Raw genomic sequence first — 24,192 nt, 5'->3', positions numbered from 1 at the left:
ATGGAAACTCTTCTCAGTACCACAACAGCAGCTATTCAACATAAAAACATACATTTTGTGAACAAATAATACATCTCTTTAGACATATTAGGAAGCAAGGACATCTTTCAAGCGGATTGTAGTCAATTTTCCATAGTACCCACAAGTGGACATAAGTATTGAACTGCAATATGCTATTTTTAGGCAATCTTATACAAAATTTGGATTGAACTGAGCATTTAACAAACAGGTATTTACAAAAGAATTTTTGCACAATTTTAATCAGGCAAATTTACACCAGGCCTTTACATACATTTTAAAAGACTCTAGCCCATTAACTTTATTCCAGGGATTCATCTTCTCAATAGAGTTCACATCCATTTCATATTTATTGCCATTTACAGTGCCATAAAAAAAATCCTCCTACATTTTTTGTACTGTCAAACCCTTAACTATTCAATTATGAACTTTAAAATTATTTTCTTTTAATCTAAGATTGCCCTAAAAAATGTTCAAGAAAACATATAAAAGTTAACCTAGGAATAAGTAGGTGATATAGAATTGTTGTATGCACCAGCCTCTACTTGTGAATGATATAAAACATAGTTTTTAAGGCCTTACTCAGGTTGTCAATTTATTCCCCATTTATTTCATACTAATCCACAACTTTTCTCATCATTTCAACGAGGCCATTCATGGATACTCTGTTGAGAGCAGCAAGAATGTTATAGTCAGAGATTTTCCCAGTATAGCTTGCTAAATGGATTCCAAAAATATTATGCAGAAAATACTAACACATTAATACATAGGCAGTATGCAAATTTGTAACAAGATGCTCCACCATACTGCAGAAATCCCAACGATCAGATTTAAATCCATTGAGGTTTCTTTATAACAACACATCTCATCCCAATTTGTTCTCATACCAACACGCTATCAGCATTATTGTTACAAAGAAAGAAATCTGTAAGAATTTACAAGTTTGGCTGCCCAAAACTCTGCACTACCAAGGGCTATTTACAATGTAAAAGAGAAACATACACAGTGTAGGCAAAAATGGGCGGGGTTCAGCACCCAATTAGACACTTTCAAGTCCCATTGATCACCAGGGGAATATGTGTGAATCTTTCCCACAGAAACCAATGGGACGTTAAAATCTTAACTTGGTTAGATTAAATTCAGTGTTTTCAAATTGTCAGTGCTTTCAAATTTGTAACCTCATTATATCTGTTAAGAGAGGGCCTATCACTACGACATAGCAGATGCTTTAGTATTCCTCAGTTGGGAAATCAGGACACATCCAAATGAAAACACGCTGAGTTCAAAACATTAGCTATTCCGGAACTAAAACAACAACATAATGTAGTATCTTTTACCAACTACCCAGGCTAGGTGCAACAGGCCCTATCCCTACATAACCATAATGGCATGGGAGCTGCTAGCAGCCTTCCTCAACCTGGGGCGCTCCAGATGTGTTGGACTACAACTCCCAGAATGCCCCAGCCAGCTCTGCTGGCTGGGGCATTCTGGGAGATGCAGTCCAACACATCTGGAGTGCCCCAGGTTAAGGAAGGCTGTGCTATAGTATAGCTGCTTGACAGATCACTCAGGTCTCTTACAAGGGAAACAATCACAGACAAGTGCCAAATAATGTTACTTGCCAGCATTGTTGACACAGGAATTAACCATGTCAGCCATTTTGCCATTATGATTGCTTCTCTCCCAGAATTACCAGAACAGCAAGGGAAGGAACTATTAAGCCAAACAATACTAGGACCACACTAATCATTCTGTGACTTCTGAAGATAAAATCAAGCATGATTACACATGTGCACATAGACACACAAGCGGTTAAGAGAAGATAATTACTTTGATCTACAGCAGGGACGGGGTGCTTACGGCCCTCCCATGGTAGTTATTTCAGCCTCCCACTACCCTGCCAAATTTGATGCAGTGGCAGCAAAATATGCGCCGATTTTGCAATGAACGAAAAGAAGCGGGGAGCGCATACCTTGTTGCAATGAGCAAAATTCTGCTTGCAAGCAACACATGTGCTCACGGTATGCTTTTGTTTCCTTGCAGAGTTGATGTATTTCTAGCTGCCACTGCAGCAATTTCAACAGTGGGAGCAGCGATTTAGACAGCAGTGGTGTGCACAACCCAGTGGGTTGGTGGGAATATGGCCTGTAACTCCTGGAGGTTGCCCATCCCTGATCTACAGCAACTCTCAAACCTGGTAAGGGAAAACATGGCTATTTTAGTAAGATGTTCTCTGTTACGACTGGTGTATTTTACCTTCACATCAAGTTGTCAAAAGTCTACATTTAGTTATTATCCAAGCTACAGTGAAATGAACTTAACCCCCAAATACAAAGCACATTTGGAGTTTCAGAGAAGCAGGTGAGTACTTTTTACTAATCAACGAATACGGAAGGTACAAAATGCAGAAAAAAATGTTTGTTTTCCATAAACTGGAGCATTAAATTGCATGTATTGTTTTGATTGCTTTTTTAAAAGTATTTTTTAAAAATGCGTTGTATTTTACTCCTCATCTGGTACCCATCAGTCTGTAAGAATGCACTAATTAAGTGGTATTCATATCATCGACTTACCCAGCTCTTTCAAGCAAATGTATGTCTTTTGTAGAAAGGCAGCAGTAACAAGCACTTCATCTGTCATCGAATTTTTTTAGAACAAAATTCCCAATACAGTGAAAACTGAACTCATATAAGGTTAGTAACATGTATCTTCAATTGCTACAACATGGCCAGCCTTGCTTAATCCATAATCTAAACAAAGTCAACGGAACTGAAAGTCCTGTGTCATCAGGTTAGTCTCTAATACATACTTGTTAGTAACAGCGTCATGTATACAATTATATGGTTGCACACTGACTTTTATAAGTCATGTACCCAAGTTTCAATACAAGTTCATTGAATTAAGATCCCCCTTCCCCAATGCAACAGTTTGACAAAATACTTACACATTTAGAGTGAAAATGAAGACGTTATCAAGTGGGATTATGTACAATTTGTCCTTTTTCTGCCTCAAAGTACAGGCGCCTGCAGGACTGCTAAATTATATACATCCACCTCTAAGCAGTAACAGATATAATCAAAAGTTCAACTGAAATGAACAGTGAAAGAACCAACAGTCATTTTCTTTCCTCATACAGGCGTAGCTCTGTTCCTTTTACTGAGGAGGCTGAAGAACATTTAGATACTCCGACTGTCCCAGCTGGTAAGTTGTGTTTCCACCACAGTCTACATACTGGTATCGCTCCTGTGATATTTGCTCAGAGTGGCCAAAGTAAGAAGTGGTCACAGTCACTCTTAAAGGAAAAGAATGGGGAGAGAGAGATTTAGTTTATAAGCCATATACAACTTCTAATGTCAAAAGTGTTTGATGTTAGTACTGTTCATACTATGCTAATTTTAAAATGTAAATATTTGATTCACAAAGATATAAAGGAAATCACCTGACTAACAGATAAAAGCTGAGTATCAGACATGACATATTGGGCCAATCTGCATGATCACCACAGCCCACCATGGGTTGCGGCACGGGGGGGGGGGGGGGCGGGGGCGGCAGCCTTTTTGAATATTCAGCTCCCAACAGGGGTTGCCATTGGTATGTTATGTTCAGCAGAGGTTGTCTGAGGGTTAAACAAATCTGTTCAGCAGAGGTTATTTGAGGGTTAAGCAACCCTCAAATAACACTACAATAGACAATGGTTATTTGAGGGCTGTTTAAACCTTAAACAACCCCTGCCCCTGGGTCCGGATCATACAACAAGCTTGAATAGACAACCTGGGATCAGGGGCTTGAATAGAAAACCTGGCACCCCTAGTTGCCATGACTTAAACGGTGGCCTGCAGTGATCATGCAAATCTGGTCATTATATAGAACAAGGTATTTTTAGAAGTGCAGTACAAACCAAAGTAAAACCGATCAAAATAGACTTCTCTACACTTCTAGATCAGGTAGTGATTTAGGCAAGAGGCAGGATTTACTGCCATGTTTTTTGAAGCTCCAGTTGCATTGCTTGCTGCAGGAACTTCAGAAGTACTGTTAGAGTGTGAAGAGAAGCACAGAGAAGCACTTCCTTTTCATCTTTCACAAGACTCCAGAAGACACAAGTATTGCCCACTCTATGAAGATGTTTGATGCAGGGGAAGGAACAAGAAATGAAGAAGTGGGTACTGATGTGAAAGAAAAGAATAAGCTTCCGTCCCACTGAGAGCCAAAGGGGTGCTGCGTTAATACCAGGCTAGATCCGGGGAGATGCAGATTCAAATCTTTACTCGTTCATAAAGCTCACTCGGTGAATGTGGGCCAGTCACTATCCCCTCGGTCTAATGTAACTCACAGGTTGTTATGATAAAATGTACACTACCTTGAACTCCTTGGGGGATATAAATTATTCACTGTGTTTATTTATTAAGTAAGAAAAAAGATAATCCTTTTCATGAGTATACAAGTCCCCTGTTAAAACAGCTTTACTCGCTTCCAGTCTGTTTCCAGGCACAATTCAAAGTGCTGGTTATCACCTATAAAGCCCTATACGGCTCGGGTCCAGGTTAACTGAAAGACTGCATTCTCCCATATGAGCCTGCCCATGCTGAGATCTTCTGGGGAGGCCTTTCACTCAGTCCCACCAACATCCCGGGTACGCAGGAGAGGGTCTTCTCAGTGGCTGCTCCAAGGATCTGGAATTCCCTTCCCAGGGACGCTAGACTAGCTCCTTCTGTGCTACACTTTCAGAGACAGGCAAAAACTTGTTTGTTCCGGCAGGCATTTGGAACTACTCTGGACCTGTGTTAATGTATTGGATTCCCCTCCCCCTTTTAATCTGTTACTGTTTTTTAAAAAATTAACATGTTTTTAATTTTACTGCAGGTTTAATTCTATTTTGACTTTTGTAAATTTATATTTATATGCTTTAATTGTACATGTTTAATCTTGTAAGCCACCTTGAGTCTCAGTACTGGGAAAAAAGTGGGATAATAATAATAATAATAATAATAATAATAATAATACATAAAAAACAATAAAATATTTGGCTAGAACTTCCATTACATTCATCCCAGTGATGGCACAATTCAACAGCTTAGGTAAATTTTCTTATATAATTATACGATTTTACAAGATTACTGTTGTTTGTCTGCGGGTTTTTTATTACAGGTTCACCAAAGTACTGCAAACACTTGCTTATTACATTCCTTTAAATCCTTTCCTCACAGTCCAACCTACAGTACTAATAAACGAATGTCAATAAAAGCTATGTAGACAGGGCAAAATAGGAGGAGATTAAGAAAGTGATACACTGAGGCGAAAAGGGAAAAAAACCCTCTATAGTAAAGTATTGTTTGTTAAGTTACTTTTCTTTATCAATGAAAATACATTTCATACTTACTGCATCATGACTACAATGTTATGTACTTTGATAGAGGGTAAAGTACAAAAATCACTGTAAGAAATAAAGTAGCATTAGTACACTCCATATAATCAAAAGTTAGCAAACTAAAAAAAACATACTCAGTTTTTATTTCTAATTAGTAATGGGTGAATTCCCATTGACTCAGTTTCATATGAGCTTGGCGAAAATGAGATATTTAACATGAACTGGATATCCGGATGAGACATAGCCCAAGCCCAAATGCCTTCCCCCAACACCTTCCTCCTCAAAGAAACTTAGGCACAGCAGCAGCAGTGAGAGGAAAGCAATCACAATTATACTAAAAATTCTGGATTCTCCATTGTATTCTCTGGTCAGCTCTTACACTGCCCCAGGCAAAGGAAGTAAAAAAGAAATCAGGATCTAAAAGAACCAGAAGTTGTGTAGATTTGTGGCTGGTTTACATGTAAAGCTAAAATATGGATTTGCATTACATGAACAAATGTGGAAAAACCTCAGGCTCAAGTAATCCTCTCTCAGCAGTTTAGCTTAACATCAAAAACCTCAACAATGGTTTACAGAAACAAGCCAACATCATATACTATGGTTTGAAGTTAGCTTGTTTCAGTAAACCATAGTTAAGATTAATCCCAGTTTTCTGGGTTCAGACTAGAGACGTGAAGACCCAGAAAAAAATAAGGGGGGGGGAATAGGGGAATTTTCCTGTTTTTTCCAAGCACTGTTCCTTTCCCACTGAAAAACTTAACAGTTTTGGATTATGAAATATTTTCTTTTAGCATTTAAGACAAAGTATATATTGTTACCCAGCTTTTACTACCCCCCAAATGATTTCTATCAACTATGTAATAAGAACACTTTATAGAAGGACTAGGGATGCAAAATGTCTGGAAATAATGAAGCCATGGGAGGGAAATGTGTTGTTTTTGTTTGTTTGCTTTTGTACAGGTGTCCTGTGTAAGCCCCAAATAGTGCCACACGGCTCTCGTTCTGGACTAGCTGATGCCCTGCTATTTGGAGCTGGAGATAGTTTGTTGGGTGTCCCTCTATTACATCCCTATAAATTGAAATCCAATGAGTGAAACACTTACAACATGTAACTCATTTCATCTTGTATAACTGTAGGCACCATATAATCAATCTGAAAAGAAAAGAAAAAAACAACAAAATAGTGGATGAGAATCTGAAACACTGCTGCAAAAGGCAACCATCTCTTATCTGAGCAAGGCAGCTAAGTTACCTGTTTCATATCCAGTGGGCCAATGTGGGTATTGTTACTCAGCCGTGCTTTCCCAATGACAGTCTTTGCAAATTGGACCTGGGCTGTAATGTTTTCAACTTCAACAGAATAATAATTGTTGTTTGTTATGTTCAATGTGTTCTGCAGAAGAGACAATTTAGATTTCTAGATTAAATAAAGCCAGCATCATTTTAAATATCCATATCAAGTGCCAAATATCAAAGGAAGTGACAGCTAATTTAATGATTATCTTACCGTAATATTTAAATATATGATGCGCCTCGGTGCTTCATAACTGACATATACTGATTTGACTCCAATGTATTCCACATCAATAGATCGAGGAAATAAGAAAAATACTGCCAGCCCAGAAAGTAGTAAGCATACAATTACAGAAGCAGTCACATAAAGCTTTCTGCAGAAGAGAAGACATAGGTTACCACAACATACTCCTTTTTAAAATCCACGCCCTGCCCCTTGTTTGCATTGCATTGCATGGATTTTTAGCTTACTTAACAGCTTCTAGGAAACCTCCATCCAACCAGCTACTTCTTTCACAATTCATTTATTCTAAGGCAAGTTGCCATTTTGAAAAGTATATGAGTGTGCACATACACCCACATGGTTCCATGCTGCCTAACTTGTGTAAGTCTGGGAGCAAATTATGCAGCATAAACACCAAAATCTTCAGGTGTTTAAACTCCTATGAACAGGAGACAAAAAAGTAGGCCCAACTATTGTTAATATGTTGCTGCTCTTTCCCAGTTAGGGCAGATAACCTAGGCTTTCCTAATCCACCCTAAGGTTTTTAATAGCTGAGCAAAGCAGCTTAGATATCACAGCAACAGAAACCAGTGTTGTGATACCAACAAAGATATTCACTGTGCAATACACAACATCTTTATTCAGGAAAAAACACCTTCTTACACCTGAAGGGACTGTGAATGCTAGGAGCGATCCTCTAAGCTTAATTAGCCTAACAAAGCAAGGCAGTTGCCTATCAACTAAATGGACAGTTTCCCAAAATGCCCGACAGGCTTTTACCAGACTCCTCCTTCAGGGAGGGTCTTCATGATGCAACTTCTGGGCAGCTAGTCTGGCGGACAGCCTCCCACCTCCTCTCAACTCTGCCTGCTTGACTCTGGGATCTGTCAATTCCGATGCTACCACCCCCTCTGACAAAGACTGAGTTCCCAGGGGTGGGGGGAGATGATCTCTGGACCTAGGCCTCCTGTTTGATAAGCTCCTGACAAGGTTCTTCCCTGACTCCCTGACTCCCCCGCTCCCTGACTTGGCTGCGCTTCTTGTAGTTCAAGCTCCGAGTCTAGTTCAGAATCTGAAACCAAGCCACGAAGCCCAAGTCTTATTCTGACAAACAAATGGAAAGACTGAGTGGGATGAATGGGCATGTCTTGAATGTTAGCTTTCCTTAGTGTATTTCTACCAGATCCCTGAAGGCACCACAAGCTTAGCCATAGTAACTCTCTCCCTTCAAGCCAATTCAGTGAAACATGACAATACTCCAGGGGAGATACGGCTTTGAGCCAATAGTAAATAAGGTAATGAAGCCCATCCTGTATCGTGGAACATTATTTCAACAAAACACACCATGTATATGCGATGAATGGATACACAAGAATCATTCCAAAGGTCATATAGGAAACAGCAAACCATCACATCAGAATTACACCTTTCGAAACGAGATCTGATTAGACAAAATCTAACTTAAAAAGAATTCACTGATACAATATATTCACATTGTTACTATTGCTTACGTTCTTCTTGGTCTCAGTCTCTGATCACTGTATGGAATCAGGGCAACAAGCTGATTTTCCTGCCCTAGAATAAGAAGGTAACTGTTAGTATCTTGAGATTTCTTTCTATGTGCATTGTTGCTGAAAAGCCAGTAAAAAATGCAACCTCCTATGCTGATAAAACTGAAATTTCTACTGTATTACAACTCTCCAAAGAATTTCTTCTAGCTATATAGAAACAAGCCTATGGTAGACTCAATTTAAGAGACTTACCTTTTAAGTGCAATAAAAATGTCAAGAGGCAACTTCTTAGAACTGACAGTTAAGAAATTGTTTCAAGAGAAACAGATCCTTACATGTCACTTCAGTCTGTGTACTGCCTTTTCAGTTGTGACATCATGCCTCCACAATCCCCACCCAAGAGAGGTTCATCCTTTTTCTTTTTGGCACCAGGTGAAATCCTTTTAGGGTTGTTGTTTTAGTATGCATGTTTTATGCTGGCATTTTATTCTACACTGCCTTGCTTTATTGTGTAGTATTTTATTGTTTATTTTGTGAACTTCAGTGGAAGAACAGCTAATGAGCACTTTAAATTAAATAAATAAAATTTTAAGCAATCTTCAAATTATTATTTATTTATTTCATATCCCACCTTTTTTCTTCCAAGGAACCCAAGGCAGCATACATAATCTTCCTCCTCTCCATTTTATCCTCACAACAACAACCCTGTGAGGCAGGTTGGGCTGAGTGTCTGTGACTAGCCCAAAGTCACCCAGTGGGTTTCCATGGCTGAGTGGAGACTAGAACCCAGATCTCCCGACTCCCAGTCCAACACGTTAGCCACTACACCACACTGGCTCTGTGTGGTGAGAAGGACCACTTTGAACCTGCAGTAGTACTGATACAAGGCACATGAACTAGATTACTTGCCTTTAACCACTCTCAATTACCTTGTCATAGGCACAATCTGGGCAGTAAAATTATTCTCTCTTCACCCTTAATCAGGCTTTCTGTTTTCTTTCTTCTTGTGCCTTGAACTGCTTCACGATAATGAGAAATTCAACTAGTGCCACCCTTCTTGACTGCAGCTCCAGGACAAGAGAAGCAACACTTGCTGAATTTCTCATCATGATGCAGTTCAAAGCACACAAAAAGGGTTAAGAAAAGACATGTCAACGCACTTCACAGATTTGGGTGAAGTGGAAATTTCAACTTTGTTAGCAATTGTAATTACAAAAACTGATGTTTCTGGATTAGGCAGAGATGTGTGGCGGTACTTCCTTGAGGCTACTCCATCTTTCTTTCATGGAGCTCACTAGTTGTAGATGGTTACATTCTGGACTTATTTGCACTCAGCACTAAACTATGGTTTATTATTATGAGGACCAGCCTTGGGTACACTTCCCCGCTGGCGTAGGACTGTGGAAGCTTTTATTTCCATTTTAGAGTATCTGCAGTCTGCCATGACATCCAGATCCAGATGAAACTGTTAATCTTCACTTCGATTTGTTAAAGCAAGCCAGCTTCTAGCCATTAGTTGTATAGTTGACTTATTAACTATGGTTTATTGAAACATTAACCATAGTTTAGGGTTCTGATATAATGAAAAATTGTGGTTAATTTAAAAAAGAAGTGGAAGTTCCTGATCTCCTCATGGAGGAGTGTGTGTAAAGGGGAGTTTATGAACATGAGGCTCACTGTAGCACATCAACGCAACATTAAACCATGGTTTAGTATTACATGTGAACAGAGCTACTGAGAGCCAAAGTAGATGAAATGCATCTTTGCATATAACATGCAGGTTTTTCAAACTCCTTTTTTGCTTTTTATTTTGGTACTTGCAAAACCTATATTCGGATTCACTGGCATTGAAACAAAACAGAACTGATCATCTGGACAAGCCCTTACTATAATAGCATGTCCTGTTAGGGGATGAGGTTTAAAGATAGGAGGCACCATATTGTGTTACAAGAAGCAGAAATGGAAGCTCAGCTGTGAAACAGACTTGAAACAGGTACGATACAGATGTTTAGTATACTTCTTTTCTTGGGCTATTTCTCTCCTTTTTTTATTGTAACATGAGATTCAACCATTACACTAGACATTCTAAACCCTTCAATGGATTATATATTGGACCTCAATACCTGATGGAACGCCTCTCCTGACATGAACCTACCTGTACACTGCGCTCAACATCTAAGGTCCTCCTCCGAGTGCCTACTCCGAGGGAAGCTTGGAGGATGGCAACAAGGGAGAGGGCCTTCTCAGTGGTTGCCCCCCAACTGTGGAATGATCTCCCCGATGAGGCTCGCCTGGCGCCAACGTTGTTATCTTTTCGGCGCCAGGTCAAGACTTTTCTCTTCTCCCAGGCATTTTAACAGCATTTAACAACATTAAGTTTGTTTTTAATGGACCCCAGAATTGTTGTTTTTTAAATGGATACTGTTGTTTTTATTCTGTTTTTATGTTTTTGATGGTTTTTAAATTTTGTATACTTTTAATGTTTACCATTTTTAATTGTTGTAAACCGCCCAGAGAGCTTCGGCTGTGGGGCGTTATATAAATGTAATAAATAAATAAATAAAATAAATATATTTCCTTATTATTTTTGCCTCATATTTTACGTTATTCACACCCAACAAGTTGTTCTCAAACTTAATTCAAAGCATGCTTTGCTGGTCGCTTTACATCTAACCTTTTATATCAACAGGCATTATTAAGAAGCTACACCTATTAATAGATAAGCAATTTAAACACAGGAAAAGTCTCATTTGCTTCAGCTTCCAGTTGCATTACATAGTATACTAGAATAAATGATTCCCAGCCATACAGTTTTTCGAACACATTTTTTAAAGCACAAATCTACAGAGTACATCAGGTGAAGTTGTAGTGTAGTGGCTAGAGTGTTGGACTAGGAGTCAGGAGATCTGGGTTCTAGACCCCACTCAGCCATGGAAGGTGAATGGGTGACTTTGAGCCAGTCACTGACTCTCAGCCCAACCTGCCTCACAGGGTTGTTGTTGTGAGGATAAAATGGAGAAGAAGAGGAGGAATATTATGTATGCCACCTTGGTTTCCTTGGAGGAAAAAAGGTGGGAAAGAAATGTAATAAATAAATAAATAAATAAATAAATAAATCCATTTTTTTAAAGATTAAAATAGATAAAAGTAGTTTAAAAATAGCAAGGTGACATACAGACCACTTTTGGAAGCAACACTAAAGCCACAGCTGGCTTCAGCTATGGTTTGCTGAAGAAGCCAGAATCCTGCTCACAGACAAGATTGTTTTTCCTAGTTTTGGGGATGGGCTGGGCTTGTCCCCTCATCTACTCTGTGAATCCCCAGCTGCTATACCAAAATGCTTTGCAGCAGCTGAGGACCAACAAGGCCTCACCCCATCACTACTTCTCTTGTCATTGGCTGGCTGCAGGAACAGGGTGCCAAACACGAATGCACCCTTCTTGGAGATCTTCAACTGCTCTCTGTAAGTCCTTCCTGCTGTGGCTATTCTTTCTATTAATACTGATGAAGTTTTTTGTTTTACTACCAGGATTGGTGAGCAAACAGAAGAACGGGTGTTAGCAATAACTTGAGTCCTTTGCATAAAAAAAAAAAGGGGGGGTGGATTATTGCAGAAACAGTTAAGCAACAAGCAAGTAGACGTGGGGTGGGGAGGCTTTTAGCTCAACCTGCGCAATTCCATCACTAAGGCTTGCTAAAAGCAAACATATGCTTTAAACATAACTCACATATCCGATATGAGCAAAAGTGCCTGTAGGAGTCTCTTTTAAAAAAAAATCTCTTCAGAAGGCTGTTGCAGAGCTTGTCAGTGAGGAGGCGAGAAAAATAAGTCGTCTACTGCTAGGGAGAGTGAGGAGAAATAGGGAGGTCTGTGAAAACACCAGTGAGTCTCTTAGCTGTGTGAGTGCCTTTGTTTTTTTAGCTCATCTTTCCTCATTTCTCTATAGTCAGGTGAGTATTGGGTTGGAGCAACTCAACATGACATTGAGTTCAGGTATAGCATCAAACCATAGTTAACCCAAACCAAGATTCACGTGAGAATTGCAAACCATGCTTTCAAATTGTTGGTTGCTGGCCCCAAACAAAGCTTAACTAGCTGGCTGAGGAAGTTCTGTATGTACAAATAAGCCAGAATTAAGCTAAACAAACCATGGTTTAGTATTACATCCAAATGCAGCCATGAAGTATCCTGTGGCAGTATAAATATTGATGAATTTACTTTGTTAATTTTTAAAGTAGTTTAATGGGTATATTTTGTGGTCACTCAAGTTGGGTACAACGATATCCAATACTGTTGTGAAATCCTTTGGATTATTTGCATTAGTATTAAACTATATATATATATATATATATATATAGAGAGAGAGAGAGAGAGAGAGAGAGAGAGAACAAAGAAGAAAGAGAAAAATAAATTACACTAATCCAAGGAAATGAAACTCTAATTCTTTCACTAATATTCTCAGATATCAATATCAATAACTGCACCACAAACTTTCTGTAAGAGACATGCATTAGTCAAATGCAGCCTGCCACAACTTGGTACCCTCTATAAGTTTTGGGAAGTAACTCTCATCAGCTACAGCCACTATGGCCAATGGTCACAGATGATAGAAGCTGTAATCCAAAACATCTGGAGGGCAGCAGGTTCGAGAAGATTGGTTTAATGGAGAATAAAGAATAAGGAAAAACGTATTTAGAACAGTAGATATCAGACGTACCACGTGGGATTCTCCCTGTTCCCTGGCAAGTGGGACATGTGACACTGTCTCTGCCTGTGAATTCAACATATGGAAACTGCGACACATCCCCATTTCTTCCATCTTCATTGTGAGATTCTGAGTGCATTAATCCATTCCTCATGTTGTCAGATGATGAAATCCCATCTTCTTTAGATGCATTTAAAGGCATTGAAAGAGATTTTCCCATGTCTGCTGGAAGGTAAAGTCAGAAGAAGTATTTAGATCGTAAAGGCCTTTACAATGGCAAGCTTTGTTTGGGGAGCTATTAATAGACTATTCTTGTAATTTCCACTGATTTTTAAGACAAGACAATCAAAGGGTCTGGTCAGCTGTTAGTGAAATGACCATCAAAGGACTAACATAACTTAAGTAACAGCAGAGCCCCTATTTGAGAATTTGCTGTCAGCCATTAGTCGAATCAAATCCAGTTGATCAATTAGATATCCCACTGAAAGTGTTCTGATCTGGTCATTGTACAACTACTATAGCTAAAAATATACAGACCTATTATATTTTAGTGAAAACTGTGTCATTGTAACATCTGACTACAATCTTTAATCGCATCAATCAAGTGAATACATCTCTGTGAGATCTTGCTAGTACAGTTGCTTTTTAATATTTACAACTACCAAATCCGGAAACTCCTCAGCAAATGCAGTTTACTTAACATATGTAAGTTAAACGATAAACATGGACCCTGTTTGCACTTCACTAGGAATTGTAATGATGAGCGGAACGTGCTATTCCACCTGCTCCCCTCCCCTCCCCCCCCCAACCTGGAGACTTTAAAGCAAGGCTGGAGCTGAAGGCTGGGAAGTGCTGCTTCTGGGGGAGAAATGCTGGACCATCAAGGGTGAGCTATTCCACCTGCTCCCCCCCCCCCCACCTGGAGACATTAAAGCAAGGCTGGAGCGGAAGGCTTTTTTCCCCCTTACCTGGTTTGTTTTGCTGTACATGCGTATTTAGTATATTTTGAATATTATTGTGATATTGTTGATTTGTACATTGTTAAATATTGTTGTAGTTTTTAATTTTTGTAAACCGCCCAGAGAGCTTTGGCTATTGGGCGGTATAAAAATGCAATAAATGAAATGAAATGAATGAGATATTTCCATTTTCAATTAAAAACCCAAGAACTTGTAGGTTGTTTTGTCATGCCCAAACCTGGAACTCTGGGTAGTTTAAGATTAAACAACCCACAGTTAGCACAACAATCACCTGTAAAATCTAACTATGGAAATAAATATTTCTTTTGGAGAGTATATAAGGTAAGAAATGCTTTTTGAACAAGGCTATGATCTTATGCACAATTACCTTTAAGTAAAGCCCACTATCTACAGTAGCACTCCTACTCAAATAAATGCATAAGGTTGCAGTGTAATTAGTTGGCAAGAATGCCCTTGAGATTTGTTCAAGAATGCTTCGATGATGCGAATAGAGAAGAGAAAAAGTGAAATGGAACAACATTAAAGGAATATAAAGACTGCTTGGACAAAACAGGCACCAACTATTATATATCAACTCTAAGTATTAAGGAGGTACATTAAATGTTTTCAGTACAACTTGCTTCCAAATAAGGCCTGGTTTAGACATAACATTTATCCAGTTAGCATTTCTTGCTTTGTTTTTAGTTAAAATTCTAAATGTACAGTATTGAAACCATGGTTCAACTTGCTGAGCAAAGTCATGGTCGAGAAGGCATATATAGGAAGACCTCACTGCGAGTTGTTTGAAATTTACTAGCAGAAAGAATGGAAAATGTGGGAAATTGCCATAAACATGATTTATTCAGTTCAGACGTAATGTTTAACCATGGTTGATGCAAACCACAGGGTTCAGAGAGTGTAGGTAGTATCAAGGCCTTGGTCTATTTTATTGACTGGGGAAAATGTTATAATGACTCAAGAATTATCTTCATTCATTGATTGGGAATCACATATTTTACCCATGGTGTAATCTTAGGAAATGGGAAATAAGTTCTTCATATCACCCTCCTCTTGGTTTCCCTTCAGTACTGTTGTGTGCTACAGTGAGTAATTCTATTATTTTGAAGTTCTAGGATGAAAAAACCCTGCTATACACTCACTATTACAAGGTACACTTGTCCCCCACAAATTATTCAGATAGTCAGGGACTAAAATACAGGTTACATAAATATTGGATTGGAAATACTTAAGCATAATAAAGGCGTTTACAATACTGTAAACGCCTTTATTATACAAGGGTGCCAACATTCCAGTGATGGAGCTCCTGTGCCCTTAACAGCAACATGTAAGGATCATTGGCTCAGAGTTTAGAGATGGCTAATTGTTAAGATAACGCAAATGACGATCACATTGGACATTTAGACACTCTGCGAACCCACTTACTGTGATGGCCACAGAAAAACACTCATTCAGCTACCGTTGTAAAACTAGGTGTGTTGTAAAACTAAGAAATGGTTAACACGCTACAGCACAATCCAGTTTTCAAAGTGATTTGCTTGGGCAAGGCTTATGCAATAATAAATGTCTTAGTCTTTAAGATGCCACAAAACTTTTAGTAACTAGAATGAACTATGAACTTTGCAAAGCAACTAAAGCTGCAATCCAATACACGTTTATCTGGGAGTAGGTCCCATTGAACTCAATGGTGTTTACATTTGAGTACGCATGCACAGGATTGCACTGTATGCAAACACACATTGGGCTGCATCATCATTATTTTAAAAGAGCCTTAACACAGCTTTCTCTTGACAAAAGAAGCTATCCAAACTGTCATGAAATAAAAGTAGAGCACAACTGAGCAGTAACCTAGTGCGAAATTACAATTAATTTAAATCGTTTAAGTCCTGCCCATATTATATTCTCATTCTCAGGTTCCAGAATCAAGTATTTAGAGACCAGTCCTAATCAGGTATAGAGAAGGATATTGAGCACTCCATTTTAAGGCCCCTGAGGTTTCTTCCAGCTCTATTTATGAAAATAATTCCTGACTGGAAAGCTTCCCACTTACATATCTAAACTAAATGAAGGTAACAAAATGTAATACACATCAAAATTCACCCCTCCTATGGTTTGCCAATAAACAAATTATTAATGTTAACACACACACACACACACGACAAAAGGGATAAATATGTACAAATCCTAAATCTGTTGCACTCTCTAATAGCAATGGGGTAATTATTGAGGTTATAGAATCTTCCTCAGAAGAAAAGATAGAGATGAAGTCATGATTCCAAGGGCAGATATAACTACTTAACCATGCTCGATGCTCATCATAATTCGCAAGCCCACTATGAATTATTATTTTGCATCTGCTAAATCTGCTGGACACAGACTTCAGACACCCCCTGTGAACAAACCATGCCTTTGCTCTTTGAGGTCCCAAACCTGCTTGTAGTATATGTGAAATGGACAAGGTAAACAATGCAGTGCTCTGAGACCAAATTCAAAAAACAACTGAAGGAGGGAAGGGAGAGGAATATACTGTAACCCTGGAAGCATAGACTTAGTGGTCTAGTTCAGACAACACACTAAACCATGCTGCTTAACCACGAAATGGTTAATGGAATGCATTAAGGTCAATGCATTCTGTTAACAATTTTGTGGTTAAGCAACATGGTTTAGCATGTTGTCTGAACCAGGCCAATAATAAGTGATGTAGTAGCCTTCTTAATCTGTTGCAACAAAAACAAAGTCTGGCGATACCTTAAATATTGACAAATATATTACAGTCATAAGAATGAACTCTAGCTCATAATAAATATGCTACGTTTTCAAGATGCCACCAAAAAAAACCCCAAACCCACAAAAGCTTATGCCAAAATAAATGTGTTGCTCTTTAAAATGCCACAAGTCTCTTCCTCTCTTTTTTCTTCTTCTTTCTTGCTGCACTGGACTAAGATGGTACCCTCTGGAAATTGCTGCAAGACTCTGGTATGTTGTTGCTATGACTTTATACTCAAAAGGGGGACATTCCAATACCAGGCCTTAACGTGACAAGTTAGTCGCTTATAGCTGCTACAAAAGAATAGTTAAAAAAACACGCCTTCCACTCCTCAGTACCCACCCCTACTTTCCATCTCCCTGGTTACATCTGTAGTTCCCAGTGCTCTGCGCACACAGGTGGCACCCCTCAAAGCAGAGTCACCTTGACTGTGCACCTTCCCCTCTGTCCCTATGTTCAATGCACGAAGTCCCCACAACTGTGTGCCTCTTAAGTGGCCAGAGAGGTGACCGGTCTCTCTGCGTGTGTGTGCATTCAGCATCCCTCACCTGTGTGCGTGCTTCTTCAAGGCGGCTGCCTCCCCTTGCAGATCGAGCTGCTTGACCTGCAGAGAGGGAATATATATATAGAAAGACAAACCACTAGATTCTGCACAAAGCCAAAGCAAACGGTGAGGCCCACCTCGGGGGAGGGGGGGGGGATGTAAAGTAAAAAAAATACACGGCCAAATTCCTGGGTTGGTGGGTCGCCCCTCCTACACCCCCCCCCCCAGTTGTCCGCCTCACTGTGCTGTCGCGGAAATGGAGAGTTTGCTAGGGTATTTCCTCCCCCCCCCCCCCCCGCCACCCTCAGGGCTGGAAAGGCTTCAGCCTTCGTCGTAGGCTGGAGGAGAGACGGGGGTGAGGATAGAGACTACAGAAGTGAATCGTCTCTCTGCAGGGATTTCTCTCTCCACACACAGACCCCGCTCTGGTGCTATTCCTGCCCCAGTTGCATACCTTGCAAAGCCAGCCACCGCTACCCCCCCAAAAAAAAGGGGCGGGGCGGGAAGGAGACATTTTTGCAAAATGGCTGGCTTCATGGGAGTTGTAGTAGAGGATGCAAAGGGGGAAGAGTGCTTCCTATTCTTAGCATTAGAGACCACAACTCCCAGGGGGCTTCTCGTTCTTAGCACAATACTACAATTCCCAGAATGCTCTATACTGCCATCTCCTCCCATGCCTCCCCTGCACATACAGGTATCTAGAGGGATGAGAGAATCTACCTGATAATGTGGATTTAAAACAAGTATTCCATTGAAATGTTTTTCATATATTTCCTTAACAATGGGGCAAATCTGACCCCTAAACCATGTTAATTTACAACTAAAAAGAGTATTATTTACAATTTCATTCTTCCAAGTGGACGTTGTACCTCTGCCTCATTCTATGTATTTTACATACCTTCCTTTCCTTTTTTAAAAATCTATAGAGGATTTTTTTTTTAAAGATTCCCATACAGGGGTTTTCTTATGAATGGCATCCATGACAGTTTTGTTACATTGCAATTCTATACATTTCTATGCAGAAATACATTTCATTGAGTTCAATGGGGCTCACTCCCAGGTAAGTTATAGAACTGCAGCCTCAAAATGGGGATACAGGCAAATGCACAGTGTACAATTTTGTTTTCTTCTTTTCAGTGTTGCTCCTTTCTGCTTCGCTCTGTCTTGCTCCACCATCTCGTCTGTAGAGCTGTCTATGGCTGCTGAAGAGATCCACATCATCCTATGGTGTCCCAGATGCTGTCTAGGGGCTACTGGATTGAATTGCTCTCTCATAGAATCATAGAATAGTAGAGTTGGAAGGGGCCTATAAGGCCATCGAGTCCAACCCCCTGCTCAATGCAGGAATCCACCCTAAAGCATCCCTGACAGATGGTTGTCCAGCTGCCTCTTGAATGCCTCTAGTGTGGGAGAGACCACAATCTCTCCAGGTAACTGGTTCCATTGTAGTACTGCTCTAACAGTCAAGAAGGTTTTCCTGATATCCAGCCGGACTCTGGCTTCCTGTAACTTGAGCCCATTATTCCGTGTCCTGCACTCTGGGATGATCGAGAAGAGATCCTGGCCCTCCTCTGTGTGACAACCTTTCAAGTATTTGAAGAGTGATATCATGTCTCCTCTTAATCTTCTCTTATCCAGGCTAAACATGCCCAGTTCTTTCAGTGTCTCTTCATAGGGCTTTGTTTCCAGACTCCTGATCATCCTCATTGCCCTCCTCTGAACACGCTCCAGCTTATCTCTCATTCAGTATAAGTTTAGCATATTTACAATAAGACTTAATTGTAATTATGTTATTTTTAAAATGAGAAATTTAGTATTTGATTTTTTTTTAAAAAAAGAATTTATTTTAAACCATTGATTTTTATCCATCCTTCAGGTCTACTAACCCTTGGAATTTTTTCTGCTCCCTTCTCCCTGCTGCCAATCTTCAAAAGGGGATTAACTCAGGAATTGCTCACCCAGGGTTGTTTCTTTCATGGTCCACTAGAAGAGAAATGCAGGAACTATTTGTGTGTGGTGCCTCCCTATGTAGGGCTCTTAACTTGCTTCTTGTCCCAGCCTATACTATAGCTGAAGAGGGAGCGAGCAGTGATCAGTTTTCAGAGGTGCTACAGCTCAAGCTTTCGTGGAAACAACTCCTGTCACCAAGACAGCCTTGCTAATCCCACTAATTTCAAATGAATAGGAAAGCATTTACTTAATGTAGAGAGCAGGAAGATGTACTCTGCACATACCCAAATTCATTCTGAACTTTAATTCACATGCCCTAGAGGAAACATGGGAATGTGTTGTGGGTTGCAGAAGTTTCATGGTTGCTGGGATTTGAACTTGTTAGCAAGCACGTGTTCTCAGCCACTACTCTAGCTCAGCTCTTTACATTGTACATTTTTAATGTGGTGTAGTGGCTAAAGTGTTGGATTGGGAGTTGGGAGATCTGAGTTCTAGTCCCCACTCGGCCATGGAAACCCACTGGGTCACTTTGGGCCAGTCACACACTCTCCGCTCAACCTACCTCACAGGGTTGTTGTTGTGAGGATAAAATGAAGAGTAAAATGTACACCACCTTGGGTTCCTTGGAGGAAAAAAGTGGGATATAAATGCAATAATAAATAAATAAGTAAATAGGGACAGTGGAAATGTCCCAATGTAGAGAGAAACTACAGTTCTTAGAAAAAGAGAGACACTTCCCATGGCACTCTGTGGGATGGTGAAAGCACCATGGTCCTGTATGTTAGGAGGGTGCACAGTGTACATTAATTCATTACTAGCACATCTACTTCACCTTTATCTGTGAACCATGAGGAAGCCACAGTGTACACCCAAAGACTCTACCCTTTGGGTCAAAGTTGATATAAGCACAACGATAAGTGTATTTAGACACAATGCCAGCTACAATAAGACACTGTTTATTTTATCTGGAAAGATAAACATTGCATTCAGGTGGTTGTGAGACTAGATGAATTGTGAAATCACACAATCGTACACATCAGGTTCATTCAGAAGCAAATCTCCCATGTTTGCCATCATGGTAGGCAACTTGGTGCCTTCCAGATGTATTGGACTACAACTCCCATAAGCCCCAGCCAGTGCAGCTAATGGCCAGGGATTCTGGGGATTGTATTCCAAAATTTCTGGAGGGCATTAGATTGCTGGCTCCCTAAGTGAGTACAGCAGGGGCAGACAACTTCTACACCTAAAGAGGTTACTGGAGTGCAATTCCCATCAGCCCTCACCATTGACTACGCTGGCCAGGGCTGATCAGAGTTGCAGTTCAACAATGTGAAGAAGGCCATAAGTTGCTAACTATTAAGTTGTTTTGTTTTATGAAACAGAATCAAAAAAAGTTGCAATGAGCCCCAGTGTGCACTGTGGAACTTACTTCTGCGTTAAAATGCACAAGACCTCTTAATCCAAATGGCAAACTTGTTGGTCTTGTGCCTATCCATAAATAAGTATGTCAATAAAATAGGGACATGCACAGACAAGATGGAGTGGGGAAACTCCACAGATCTACAGAACAATATTAGTGTGGTGTTTTTTTAAAGGACCCCCACTTCAGTGTCAATGACTGAGCATCCTTGTTCTCCAGGAGCCACAAAATATTGGGAATAGTAGAACACGTTAGAAAACAGGAAAACAGGAAGGGGGAGGATGCTTAAGCTTTCAACAGCTTAGTGTATTCTCCAGAATGGGGGTGGGTGGGTAGGGGGAAGAGTGGGGTGATGACTCTAATTTGCCCTCTCCACACAGAGTACAGATTTTCTAAAAAAAAAAAAAAAAATCTTTCAGGGGCTCTGATCCCATTAAAATCGGGAGGGATTAAGATTACAGGAAAAGCACTCCCTGCAGTTCTTCCTTTTCAAATTAATCACCCCACCCTCATGATACTTTCTGCTGTAAGCAAGGGCAGGACCTCAAACAGCTTAAAATATCTAGGAACTGGTGTGTGTGAAAATAGGGTTGAGAATGCACACAAGACAGTGCCAGTTCTTCCCTATAACACGTGGGAACAGATAGTAAAAAACAAACCCTTTCACCACACTGTAACATTCAGGTTCAGGGCTTAGATCATCAGCTTTCTCCTCACCAAGGGCTCCATCGGATAGGGCGGGTGGGGGGAGAATCACACTTCCGCTTTCATTGCTTGATGCTTCCTCTTTCAAAAGAGGAAGCAAACAACATGCACATGGCCCATTCACCGGGCTGTTCTGATCATGCTGCTTCTCCTACACACTTCCGTTTTAAAAAATATATAGGATGTTCTGGGTTTTTTTTTTGTGGTGTGAGGAAGGTCAGAAGGGGCCCGAAGAGGCAGATGACTTCTTGAGAGGGACCTGTGAAAATCCGTGAGTGCCCAGCAATGAGGGTGCAATAAAATGCTTGTATGATGGAGCTACATGTCCTGAATCTCAGCAGTCATGGAATCATAGAATAGCAGAGTTGGAAGGGGTTTACAAGGTCATTGAGTCCAACCCCCTGCTCAATGCAGGAATCCACCCTAAAGCATCCCTTTAGGAAAGGAAACCATTTTTCTGTATGCCTTCCTTTGGAGGTAATATGTATGTGTATTGGGTGTGGGTGGGTGTGCATTCCAGCACTGAGCAGGGCCAAAACACTTCCCCACCCTCCTCTGAACACCTCTCTCTCTCTTTCACACACACACACACTTTCTCTCTCCAGACATCACTTGCCAAGGAGGGACAGGAGTAAATGAATGTGACTAACTACTGAAGTATAGAACTAGGGGAACAGGAAGCTACTCATTTAGTCCTGGAGTTTAGCTGTCAAATGCAATTATGTTATAAGGGAAGGGGGAGGAGACTTCCCAATTATTCTCTCCCCTTACCCAGCTCAGCTGTTACACTGTCTGCTCTGGTCCACAGAAGCAATCCTAACTACCATGCAATGAAAGTGGGGTTCAGCTGTGTAGTAACTTCACACTTAATTATAGTTTTAGTAGAACTACATTCAATCTCAGAAGAACACATATAGTCTACTTTTCGATTTTAAAAAATATATCTCACACCTGGCTTGTATATAAAAGCAACAGAAAGCTAACATGATTTAAACAATAAATATCAATGGCAAAAAGGTAACAAGCAGTGTCATAAAGCCCTTACAATGGGGTGGGCAGCTTGTAGCCCAATAATATCTCCAGGGCTAAAACTTCCATCATTCCTCACTATTAGTTATGCAGGTTATAGCTGATGGGAGTGGTAGTCCAACAGAAATCTCAAGGGCCAAAAATTACCCACCCCTGTCTTAGAGTCATATTATGAGGTTCAGAGTCAGATCTTTATCTAGACCACTCAGTCCTATGCAGGGATTGGGGGGGGGGGAATAAAGTACTCAGTTTTTTAGGAACCTAGATCCCCTTCCAAGTTCTCTCAAAATAAATCCACACAGGAAAGCTTCCCAGCTACTTCTAAACTAATGGGAAGTAATAAAATGTCACCACCACAGTTTCCCCCAACTTTAATTAACATGCTGCACCCAACTTCACACACCTGTACTGCTGCACTTCCCAGCACTCTGTAATAGCAAGGGAGTAATTACTAGGCTTACAGAATCTCCCCCTGTAGAAAAATAAAAATAAAAATGAAGGCTTGATTTAGCATTCCATAATCAAATGGACATGAGCAGCAGTCATTAAAATCATCCAACATAAATGCTAGACTGTAAAGAAGCCCTCGATTTCAGACACAAAAGCCCCCGTTTAACAAAGCAACATCTCAGGATGACTAAAGGTCTTTTGAGGCCCCCAAGGCCGCTGGTAGCGTATGCGAAATGGGCAAAAGCAAGAAAACCGCAGGGACCAGGGCGCTAGGAGACTTCACTCAAGACACAAAGAAGGCGACAAGGGGAGTAAGACATAACGAGGATAAACACGGTAATATGTCATCAGCTGCGGGGAGGGAGGGACGGAAGGCGGCGGCATTTCCAACGCCAGGCCAAAGCCTGGCAAATTATACCTCCTTACGGCCATTACAACACGGCACTTAATAACTCCCTTCCACTCCTCTCTCGCCAGCCAACAGGAGGATCCTTTGGAATGTTTACTCCGAAGTAAGCCCCATTGTGTTGAATGGAGATTATCCCTAAGTCAACGTTCTGGGGTTTTTGGCTTTCCATCCCATCTCCCAGGCCACTTGTTTGTGGGGTGGGTGTGTGGGTGTGTTGTGTAAGTGAAGTTCTCAGCGCTCTGCGCGCACAGGCGCCCCACAAACCAGCTCAATTCCGTCTCGATTCCCTCCCCCACCCCTTCGGCGACGCACAATTCTCCCCCCTGCCCCACCATTGTACGCGCGTGTGCGTTCACGCGCGCACCAGGCCACTCCTCGCATCAGGCTTTCCATACCGGCATACCGGCGCCTTTCTCGCCCACCCCCCTCGCTCCCCAAGGACTCACCGGCGGTGCGAGGCCGCAAACGCTCGCAGCCCGGTCCCAGCAGGTGGTTGTTTTTGCTCCCCGGTTCAGCAGCGCAAACAGCTGCTCGTCAAGTTTTACGGCCGAAGACGACAGAGCATGCTCAGTCATCGGAAGCGAGGCCCTGCGCCCTTTCCTTGCCCTCACTTGGATGTCAACATCCCGTTGGAAACCTGCAAACCCCGAAGCAGGGAGGCTACGAAGCAGGGAGCATGCTCAGTGTGTTCCCTTGAAGTCACTGCCTCGGCTGGCAACGAGAACCGGCTTGCTGCAAAATAGACTGGCAGGAGTGTGGGCGGTCCAGCGTAGCTGCTTATGGTAGCACGACGACATCGGCGGGGGAAGTGAGGAGGGAGGCTGA

The 24,192-nt window shown here is 41.0% G+C and overlaps 1 protein-coding gene across 5 annotated transcripts; it reads right to left on the bottom strand.

Moving 5' to 3' along the window:
- Nucleotides 1-1,522: 1,522 nt before the first annotated feature.
- TMEM106B (transmembrane protein 106B) lies at nucleotides 1,523-23,971 on the bottom strand. Of its 5 annotated transcripts, XM_063123499.1 has the most exons (10): nucleotides 23,814-23,971; nucleotides 22,912-22,980; nucleotides 17,409-17,464; nucleotides 13,129-13,341; nucleotides 8,411-8,474; nucleotides 6,891-7,050; nucleotides 6,636-6,776; nucleotides 6,487-6,536; nucleotides 5,396-5,449; nucleotides 1,523-3,310 (listed from the first exon to the last, which is right to left on the bottom strand). In XM_063123499.1, the coding sequence occupies exons 4-10, from the start codon at nucleotides 13,334-13,336 to the stop codon at nucleotides 3,172-3,174; spliced, it is 816 nt and encodes a 271-aa protein (XP_062979569.1). In that variant the 5' UTR covers nucleotides 13,337-13,341; nucleotides 17,409-17,464; nucleotides 22,912-22,980; nucleotides 23,814-23,971; the 3' UTR covers nucleotides 1,523-3,171. The 5 variants fall into 5 exon arrangements, with proteins under 5 accessions (XP_062979569.1, XP_062979562.1, XP_062979574.1 ...); XM_063123492.1 differs by lacking the exon at nucleotides 22,912-22,980; XM_063123504.1 differs by lacking the exon at nucleotides 22,912-22,980 and having other exon boundaries at nucleotides 13,129-13,338.
- Nucleotides 23,972-24,192: the final 221 nt, after the last annotated feature.

Source organism: Elgaria multicarinata, chromosome 1 (genome assembly GCF_023053635.1).
Source record: "Elgaria multicarinata webbii isolate HBS135686 ecotype San Diego chromosome 1, rElgMul1.1.pri, whole genome shotgun sequence".
Lineage (NCBI taxonomy): Eukaryota > Metazoa > Chordata > Lepidosauria > Squamata > Anguidae > Elgaria > Elgaria multicarinata.
The sequence above is the reverse complement of the archived record's forward strand: the minus strand, read 5'-3'. Positions and strand labels throughout refer to the sequence as shown.